This window comes from Nerophis ophidion, linkage group LG26 (assembly GCF_033978795.1).
Source record: "Nerophis ophidion isolate RoL-2023_Sa linkage group LG26, RoL_Noph_v1.0, whole genome shotgun sequence".
Lineage (NCBI taxonomy): Eukaryota > Metazoa > Chordata > Actinopteri > Syngnathiformes > Syngnathidae > Nerophis > Nerophis ophidion.
The window spans coordinates 14,509,674-14,520,101 of NC_084636.1; the positions used below are offsets into that span (position 1 = coordinate 14,509,674).

At 45.3% G+C, this 10,428-nt stretch overlaps 1 protein-coding gene across 3 annotated transcripts in view; it reads right to left on the bottom strand.

Moving 5' to 3' along the window:
- Positions 1–10,428, bottom strand: part of fryl (furry homolog, like) — a 165,201-nt gene that overhangs the window by 76,370 nt on the left and 78,403 nt on the right. For all 3 annotated transcript variants that reach the window (XM_061888409.1, XM_061888408.1, XM_061888406.1), the window contains 6 exons: positions 3,861–3,993; positions 3,688–3,795; positions 3,371–3,608; positions 3,116–3,292; positions 2,951–3,037; positions 3–271 (listed from right to left, as the gene is read on the bottom strand). In XM_061888409.1, coding sequence (XP_061744393.1) covers positions 3–271; positions 2,951–3,037; positions 3,116–3,292; positions 3,371–3,608; positions 3,688–3,795; positions 3,861–3,993 — 1,012 coding nt within the window. The remainder of the gene's footprint in view (positions 1–2; positions 272–2,950; positions 3,038–3,115; positions 3,293–3,370; positions 3,609–3,687; positions 3,796–3,860; positions 3,994–10,428) is intronic.

Consider the following 10,428-nt stretch of genomic DNA (forward strand, 5'->3'; position numbering starts at 1 on the left):
ACTTGATGTCGACTTGAGGAGAGAGAAGCTGCAGGCGGGTGTAAGCGAACATCCAAGCGTAGCTGAGGGCGGAGGGACAATGCCTGGGCAGGTTTTCCTGACGCAGGTAGCTGGAGAAGCTGATGACCCAGGGGTCTTGGCCCTGCGTTATGTGGGCAAACACCCAGATGTGTGAGGGGCTCACCACGTCAAACTGGTGGCTGATGGGAGACGAGCTCCACTCTGCCAGCGATTGGAGGTCGATCCCACTGGGACAATACAGCAGGTTGGTCTAAAGGAGATAACAGTAGCATCAAAAGTTATTTGGCAATTAGCATTTTGGACATTCTTCAAAATGTATTCAGTGTTTTGGGCAATGGAAAGAGATTTTGCAACACAGATATAAAGGAATGAAAACTATATAAATTGAAAGTCCTAGAAAGAAAACTAACAACTAAAAAAGTGCAAACCTTCGTCAAGCTCTATCTCCCAATATTAAAGAATCTTTACAAAAATCCTCCAAAGTCTAATTGGCTCTTGTCAGTCGTTCACTTTCACCGTCTCTGTGGGTGGAGGCGGGGTTGCAAGCATTCACAAACAGAAGTTGAAGCTTATAACGTAAATGTAGGGTAACATGATCCAGATTAGCCCCAAAATGTAATCATTTGTTGATGATTGCATTTCTGACACTTCCAGAAAGTTGACTCAAAATCTGCCCATAACTTTTTGAGATGTATACAGCGGAAATAAAAAAAAACGATTCAACGCTCTTGTCAGTATTCCACACTTTTTTTCACTGCGGAGCTGCTGGCATAACGTAAATATAAAGTAATGAGGTAGAAATGGACATTGGGGACATTTCCCAAAAGTTTAATAAAAATCCACCAAAAACTTTTTGAGTTATGCTTCTAACTAACTGACAAGCTTGTAAAATGATTCCATAATTTCCTGGCAGAGGGAATAATGTGAGCTGTAGAGCCCTTGAGCTATTTTATGAACACCAAAGTTAAGATTAAAACCCTCACTTATTTGCGCTACTTTTAACAAAAGAGGCACTTAGTTTGCTTTTGAAATTGCAATGACATCATGATTAAAACACATGCTTCCTCATGGACAGGATTTGGCCCCTGACATACCCCCAGCTAGGTGATGCCGGCCCGTGTGTACACACTTAGGAAGAAAAAATACATTAATCAACACATTTATTGAAAAGTAGAGATATCCTTTAATATCAGACTGCCGATATTATCGGCCGATAAATGCTTTAAAATGTAATATCAGTTTCAAAATTATCGGTATCAAAAAGTAAAATTTATGACTTTTTAAAACGCCTCTGTGTACACGGACGTAGGGAGAAGTACAGAGCGCCAATAAAACTTGAAGACAGTGCCTTTGCGTGTCGGGCCAGTCACATAATATCTACGGGTTTTCCACACACACAAATGAATGCCAGGCATACTTGGTCAACAGCCATACAGGTCACACTGAGGGTGGCCGTATAAACAACTTTAACACTGTTACAAATATGCGCCACACTGTGAACCCACACCAAACAAGAATGACAAACACATTTCGAACATCCGCACCGTAACACAACAGAACAAATACCCAGAACCCCTTGCAGCACTAACTATTTCGGGATGCTACAATATACACCGCCCGCTACCCCCTACCCCCCCTCAACCCTGCCCACCTCAACCTCCTCATGCTCTCCCAGGGAGAGCATGTCCCAAATTCTAAGCTGCTGTTTTAAAGCATGTTAAAAAAAAATAATGCACTTTGTGACTTCAATAATAAATACGGCAGTGCCATGTTGGCATTTTTTTTACATAACTTGAGTTGATTTATTTTGGAAAACCTTGTTACATTGTTTAATGCATCCAGCAGGGCATTGCAACAAAATTAGGCATAATAATGTGTTATCTCCACGACTGTATATATCAGTATCGGTTGATATAGGAATCGGTAATTAGGATTTGGACAATATCTGAATATCGGCAAAAAAGCCATTATCGGACATCTCTATTGAAAAGACATCCTAAAATGCACCCTGAACTTCTGCCAACCATCTGTTAGTTAGCTACAAATCTAGAAGCTCTTGAGTTTGATCATTTTGTTTTTCTTTAACTAATAGTCTAACCTGGCATGATGTTAATATGTGGGCGTAATGTTAGCACTGCGGGTCAAGCAGCAATGCTAATGTTTTTGTCTTCCTATCCTACTCTTTAGGGCAGTGGTTTTCAAATGGGGGTTCGCGTACCCCTGGGGGTACTTGAAGGTATGCCAAGGGGTACGTGAGATTTTTTAAAATTATTCTAAAAATATCAACAATTCAAAAATCCTTTATGAATATATTTATTGAATAATAATACAACAAAATATGAATGTAAGTTCATAAATTGTGAAAAAAAAATGCAACAATGCAAAATTCACTGTTGACAACTAGATTTTTAGTGGACATGTTCCATAAATATTGATGTTCAAGAGTTTTTTTTTTGTGAAGAAATGTTTAGAATGAAGTTGATAAATCCAGATGGATCTCTATTACAATCCCCAAAGAGGGCACTTTAAGTTGATGATTACTTCTATGTGTAGAAATCTTCATTTATAATTGAATCACTTGTTTATTTTTCAACAAGTTTTTAGTTATTTTTATATATTTTTTTCCACATAGTTCAATAAAGACCAAAACAAATGAGCAATATTTTGCACTGTTATACAATTTAATAAACTGATGAGATAGTGCCGTATTTTACTTCTTTATCTCTTTTTTTCAACCAAAAATGGTATATTCTGATTAGGGGGTACTTGAATTAAAAAAATGTTCACAGTGGGTACATCACTGAAAAAAGGTTGAGAACCACTGCTTTAGGGCAACATCGTTGTATGCCATATACTGTATGGCATGTATTGCGTTATCACGTCCAGTTTTCTTTAAAAAAAAAAAAAACTGTATATTTGGACATTTTACCTGATCGGCACCAGTAAGATGAATAAAGCTCTCCAACACTGATGCACTTAGTCTATCCATGACATCAATGGCCAATTCCTCATCGGCCTAAAAACAGTGAAAATGTCAGAGAAAAAACTAATTGCAGGCAAGTCCACTGTGGTTTCCAAGTAAGAGTATAATTACCTTGCCGATGCCCAGGGTCGTGTGCAGTGCACGGACCTCCTTTAGGACGTTGACCGCTAGCCTGCGTGTGGCAGGGCGACAGCTGCAAAGCACGACCATGGCCAGACCTTCCACCATGTGCAGCACACCTAGCAACGAACGCTCCACGGAGAGAGAATGGCTGCTGCTGCTGGAACTCTGTTTTTAAAGAGAGCCGGTAAAAAAGTAAATCTCGAGGTGGGCCCCCGAACGTGACGAGCGTCGTCCGTGACCGACCAGCGCATCGTGGCTCTTGTTGCTGCTCTGTGCGGCCTGCCTCCACTGGCTGATGAGCTGCAGCAGCATCTTGACTGAGTTGTCCAGCAGCGTGGGGTGAACGTCCGTCACCTCCCGGACAATGAAGTGCACAAAGCCAGAGAGGACATCCTCGCGCCACTCGGGGAAGTCCACCATGAGGGCCTGAAGAGTGGTAAAAGCTAGGCCACGCAGCTCCTCGTCCATGTGGATGGTCAGCCTGGGGGACGGGAGAAGGCCATTAAGCCACATGGTAGACCAGAGCAGGTCCTGAGCTGAGCTTCGAGAATATGACCTACTTGGCGAGGAGATCTATTAAGTCTTGTCTGCTCATGCCGTCTGGTATCAACCTTGGAATAGCAGCGACGCATGTGCGGAAAAGATCAATCTTGGGCTTCCTCTCTCCCCTGTTAAACAGGAAACCGGTTAAAAACCTACTTGCTGTGACGCCGATTGGAAGGCGGGGACGTACGTGAGCATGTCCTCTGGCTCCTTGTTGGACATCTGCACACTGGTCATGCTCATGGAGCGTCCCACCTCCTTGTCCAGGTGTCTCAGGATGTTATCCAAGGCCTTCCTCACTTGCGGGTAGTACAGTGACATGCCTGCAAAGAGCCGAGAGTGGAATGAACTCGGGGCGTCAAATCATCGCGTTAATTACGATTAAAGAAGTAAAGCCATATTAGACCCCCATTATGTTTTTTAATTGCAGTAATCTATTTTTTATTCTCTTATTCTTATTCTCTTTTTGTCAGCGAGTTGCCTCGCCCTCTGTCTGTGCTTGACTAGCAGTAACAATTGTACAGCCATGCAGCACAAAGATATCCATCCATCCATCCATCATCTTCCGCTTATCCGAGGTCGGGTCGCGGGGGCAGCAGACTAAGCAGGGAAGCCCAGACTTCCCTATCTCCAGCCACTTCGTCTAGCTCTTCCCGGGGGATCCCGAGGCGTTCCCAGGCCAGCCGGGAGACATAGTCTTCCCAACGTGTCCTGGGTCTTCCCCGTGGCCTCCTACCAGCTGGACGTGCCCTAAACACATCCCTAGGGAGGCGTTCGGGTGGCATCCTGACCAGATGCCCGAACCACTTCATCTGGCTCCTCTCGATGTGGAGGAGCAGCGGCTTTACGTTGAGCTCCTCCCGGATGGCAGAGCTTCTCACCCTATCTCTAAGGGAGAGCCCCGCCACCCGGCGGAGGAAACTCATTTCGGCCGCTTGTACCCGGGATCTTATCCTTTCGGTCATGACCCAAAGCTCATGACCATAGGTGAGGATGGGAACGTAGATCGACCGGTAAATTGAGAGCTTTGCCTTCCGGCTCAGCTCCTTCTTCACCACAACGGATCGATACAACGTCCGCATTACTGAAGACGCCGCACCGATCCGCCTGTCGATCTCACCATCCAGTCTTCCCCCACTCGTGAACAAGACTCCTAGGTATTTGACCTCCTCCACTTGGGGCAGGGTCTCCTCCCCAACCCGGAGATGGCACTCCACCCTTTTCCGGGCGAGAACCATGGACTCGGACTTGGAGGTGCTGATTCTCATTCCGGTCGCTTCACACTCGGCTGCGAACCGATCCAGTGAGAGCTGAAGATCCCGGCCAGATGAAGCCATCAGGACTACATCATCTGCAAAAAGCAGAGACCTAATCCCGTGGCCACCAAACCGGAACCCCTCAACGCCTTGGCTGCGCCTAGAAATTCTGTCCATAAAAGTTATGAACAGAATCGGTGACAAAGGACAGCCTTGGCGGAGTCCAACCCTCACTGGAAACGTGTCCGACTTACTGCCAGCAATGCGGACCAAGCTCTGACACTGATCATACAGGGAGCGGACTGCCACAATAAGACAGTCCGATACCCCATACTCTCTGAGCACTCCCCACAGGACTTCCCGAGGGACACGGTCGAATGCCTTCTCCAAGTCCACAAAGCACATGTAGACTGGTTGGGCAAACTCCCATGCACCCTCAAGAACCCTGCCGAGAGTATAGAGCTGGTCCACAGTTCCACGACCAGGACGAAAACCACACTGTTCCTCCTGAATCCGAGGTTCGACTATCCGGCGAGGCCTCCTCTCCAGTACACCTGAATAAACCTTACCGGGAAGGCTGAGGAGTGTGATCCCACGATAGTTGGAACACACCCTCCGGTCCCCCTTCTTAAAGAGAGGGACCACCACCCCGGTCTGCCAATCCAGAGGTACCGCCCCCGATGTCCACGCGATGCTGCAGAGTCTTGTCAACCAAGACAGCCCCACAGCATCCAGAGCCTTAAGGAACTCCGGGCGGGTCTCATCCACCCCCGGGGCCTTGCCGCCGAGGAGCTTTTTAACTACCTCAGCGACCTCAGCCCCAGAAATAGGAGAGTCCACTACAGATTCCCCAGGCACCGCTTCCTCAAAGAAAGACGTGTTGGTGGGATTGAGGAGGTCTTCGAAGTATTCCCTCCACCGATCCACAACATCCGCAGTCGAAGTCAGCAGAACACCATCCGCACCATACACGGTGTTGATAGTGCACAGCTTCCCCTTCCTGAGGCGCCGTATGGTGGTCCAGAATCGCTTCGAAGCCGTCCGGAAGTCGTTTTCCATGGCTTCCCCGAACTCTTCCCATGTCCGAGTTTTTGCCTCCGCGACCCATGAAGCTGCACACCGCTTGGCCCGTCGGTACCCGTCCACTGCCTCCGGAGTCCTATGAGCCAAAAGAACCCGATAGGACTCCTTCTTCAGCTTGACGGCATCCCTCACTGCTGGTGTCCACCAACGGGTTCTGGGATTACCGCCACGACAGGCACCAACAACCTTGCGGCCACAGCTCCAATCAGCCGCCTCGACAATAGAGGTTCGGAACATGGTCCACTCGGACTCAATGTCCCGCACCTCCCTCGTGACATGTTCAAAGTTCTCCCGGAGGTGTGAATTGAAACTCTCTCTGACAGGAGACTCTGCCAGACGTTCCCAGCAGACCCTCACAATGCGCTTGGGCCTGCCAGGTCTGTCCGGCATCCTCCCCCACCATCGCAGCCAACTCACCACCAGGTGGTGATCGGTAGAAAGCTCCGCCCCTCTCTTCACCCGAGTGTCCAAAACATAAGGCCGCAAATCCGATGACACAACTACAAAGTCGATCATGGAACTGCGGCCTAGGGTGTCCTGGTGCCAAGTGCACATATGGACACCCTTATGTTTGAACATGGTGTTTGTTATGGACAATCCGTGACGAGCACAAAAGTCCAATAACAAAACACCACTCGGGTTTAGATCCGGGCGGCCATTTTTCCCAATCACGCCTCTCCAGGTTTCACTGTCGTTGCCAACATGAGCGTTGAAGTCTCCCAGTAGGACAAGGGAATCACCCGGAGGAGCACTTTCCAGTACTCCCTCGAGTGTACCCAGAAAGGGTGGGTATTCTGAACTGCTGTTTGGTGCGTAAGCACAAACAACAGTCAGGACCCGTCCCCCCACCCGAAGGCGAAGGGAAGCTACCCTCTCGTCCACTGGGTTGAACTCCAACGTGCAGGCTTTGAGCCGGGGGGCAACGAGAATTGCCACCCCAGCCCGTCGCCTCTCACTGCCGGCAACGCCAGAGTGGAAGAGGGTCCAGTCCCTCTCGAGAGAACTGGTTCCAGAGCCCTTGCTGTGCGTCGAGGTGAGTCCGACTATATCCAGCTGGAACTTCTCTACCTCGCGCACTAGCTCAGGCTCCTTCCCCCCCAGTGAGGTGACGTTCCACGTCCCAAGAGCTAGCTTCTGTAGCCGAGGATCGGACCGCCAAGTGCCCTGCCTTCGGCTGCCGCCCAGCTCACAATGCTCCCGACCTCTATGGCCCCTCCTATGAGTGGTGAGCCCATTGGAGGGATGACCCACGTTGCCTCTTCGGGCTGTGCCCGGCCGGGCCCCATGGGGACAGGCCCGACCACCAGGCGCTCGCCATCGTGCCCCAACTCCGGGCCTGGCTCCAGAGCGGGGCCCCGGTGACCCACGTCCGGGCGAGGGAAATCTGGGTTCATTTTGTTGTAATTCCATAGAAGTCTTTGAGCTGCTCTTTGTCTGATCACTCACCTAGGACCTGTTTGTCTGGGGAGACCCTACCAGGGGGCATGAAAGCCCCCAGACAACATAGCTCCTAGGATCATTGGGACATGCAAACTCCTCTACCACGGTAAGGTAGCAGCTCAGAGAAGAGCACAAAGATAATTGATGGTAAATATCCCAATTAATTCTTTAATATAATCCAATCTCGATTAATATCAGGTTGTTTCTTTTAAGCAGATTGTCCCGCGCAGGATTAGAGCGAGTACCCAAACCCTACTGTTTACGACTGCAGTATCTTGCAACAGCAGGGTTTCCCACGCATTAATTTATTTGTGGCGGCCCGCCACGAAAGAATTCCGGCCTTTTTTTTCCGGCTTTTGACTCGCTCGACCGCTCATAAAAGCAATGGGACTCAGTCTGTGAATGGAGCTTGTAGTTACATATTATATAAATATGTAAATATTATATAAATATGTATATAAATATGTACATAAAGTGTTGTAATTAAATTCCAACTCCGCGTTCTTCTTGGTCATGGCCGCCGCCGCAGTATGGCATCAGGTGTTCATTCAGGACTAAGGCAAAATATCAAGATATGTATCGCGATATGGCCTAAAAATATCGAGATATTAAAAAAAGTCAATTTTGCCCAGCCCTATATCAGAGGAGTGGAATCTTTGCAGACACAAAAACAAAAAGTCTGATTAAAAATATTTACATATAAAAATGCCTTTTTCTGATTAAATTAGTGGGTGTGTTGATTCTCCCAGTCGAGACTAATAAAGACTACTGAGAGTGCCTGCAAGTCTGAATTCAGGGCAGGATTACTAGCGCGCTCCAGCAGATTGTGAAAGTAAATAAAGACTGACATTAAATCCGCTGCTCCTTTTAAATGTTGTTTTAACTTCTATGCTAGCGTTAGTCATGTTTCTTTATTTTGTTATTCTGGGCTGTACTCGCAGCTGTGTAAGGAAACAAGGCATAACGTTGATCGAAGATTATTTACGTATTGACGAGCCTCACTTTCTTGACTGTGGAATGTGAGGTTGCGCACACCAACACACTTGTACACTAACGTGCAAAAACACACACATTCACAGACACACACAGGATCACGGTCAATAATGGTGGACTGTTCCGTGCAAGATAATACCGAGCCTCGATGCTTCCCTACTGCTGCAACTTCCATGTTTGATCGAGGAAATAGGCTGACAGCTGATCACCGTGATCGAAATCAAAGTAATTGCAATCAATGATCATGATCATATAATCGCCCATCCCTAATTGATAGACACAGTAAAAAAGAGGTCTCTCTCTGTCACAAGTCTGATGCTGGCGGCTTTAAATAGTGAATGATGAATGATATCTAAAAAATAGTGTGAAATGATCATAACTAACTTTGACATATTACAAGTGTGTTTGTGGTTAGTATAACTTTGAATCTAATGATTTAAGCATGGAGTAGACAATGTTTTTTTTCTTCTTCTTCTATCCATTACATGAGATATGGAGAAATAATGTTTGCGTGTCTGCCGCTGAATGAAAGAAAACCAAAATTTTAAAAATAATTTAACTAAATAACTTCATATTTTATTAAATATGGTTTAAAACATGACATAATGTTGCACATTAATATATGTGTATGAGACATGTGAGTGACTGTCAGGAGAGACATTTCCTCCACTCTGTTTTACAACATGTAATTGTGATAAATATAAATATTTGATTGTTACATATGTTTCCTTAAAAGGTACCTAAAACAACTTTTCATACCTATTGGTACCTGTTTTTGTGAGTCCGAAAATGTTATATCAAACCATGGAGGTATGGCGGAGATATTGTTAAAATAGTCTTGCCCTCCTTCCTACAAAGGAACCGGAATTTGCCCAATTTGTGACGTTTTTCCCAAATGTGACGTCAGCGGATATCTCTATTTCGGAAAAGTCAAATGTAGTCCGACATTGTCGTCGATAAGCTCCTTTTCTTTTTCTATCCTATTGTTGTGGGGCTGAATGGCTTGTACATGCACATGCATCCTAAAATGCTCAGCTGTTGCCATTTCTCTTACAAAGTAGCGTATAGTTCGAACTTATATCTGTCAGTAGACTCCATATGGAAGCGCTAAAAACTACCACTTGGCTGACGGGAAAAACACGCAGTTGAAGTGGAGCTTTTTTTTGTATGAATACTTAGGCGTACTACGTTACTGTATGTTAATGTTGGTCATTAAGGTGGTACTTGGGCAGCCAAGTGTTTTTTGAGGTGGTCCTTGGTGCAAAAAGTTTAAGAACTGCAATATTGGTAACATATGCAAGTACTGGGACTGATGGGTCTGTTTCATTTATTCAATATTATCTGAAGCAGATGTATTAACGTCAACACTTTATAAGGACCTGACGTTTTATTTTGTTAATAACACAAACTGCATTTGTTCAAGAGTGTTTAAATCATCAATTGACTTTAAAAAGTTACTTTCTGTGTTATGTAGCTAGCTTCATAATAATCCCATTAATTTAAATGAAAATATCTCAAATTGAGGGCTTTTCTCATTAATTGCTGTAGGTTAGATTAATTAATCATATATCCTAATTAAATAATCTTGCTTGACAGCACAAGGATTAACACACTGTGCTGTGTGCAAAGTAGTTTAGTCTCAATACCAATATTTTGGTACCGGTTCCAAAGTGTATTTCGATGCTTTTCTAATTAAAGGGGGTCACAAAAAAATTGCAATCATGAGCCTGATTTTAACAAAAAATCTTACGGTGAATTATATACATGTTTTTTAAATAAACAAATAAGACAACTTGTCTTTTATTACTAAGTAAGCAAACAAAGGCTCCTAATTTAGCTGCTGAAATATGCAGTAAGAAATTGTGTAATTTTCCATTCTATTATTTCGTCAAAATTATTAAGGACAAGTGGAAGAAATTGAGTTATTAATCTACTTTTTCATTTACAGTTAATATCTGCTTGCTTTCTCTTTTAACATGTTTTATC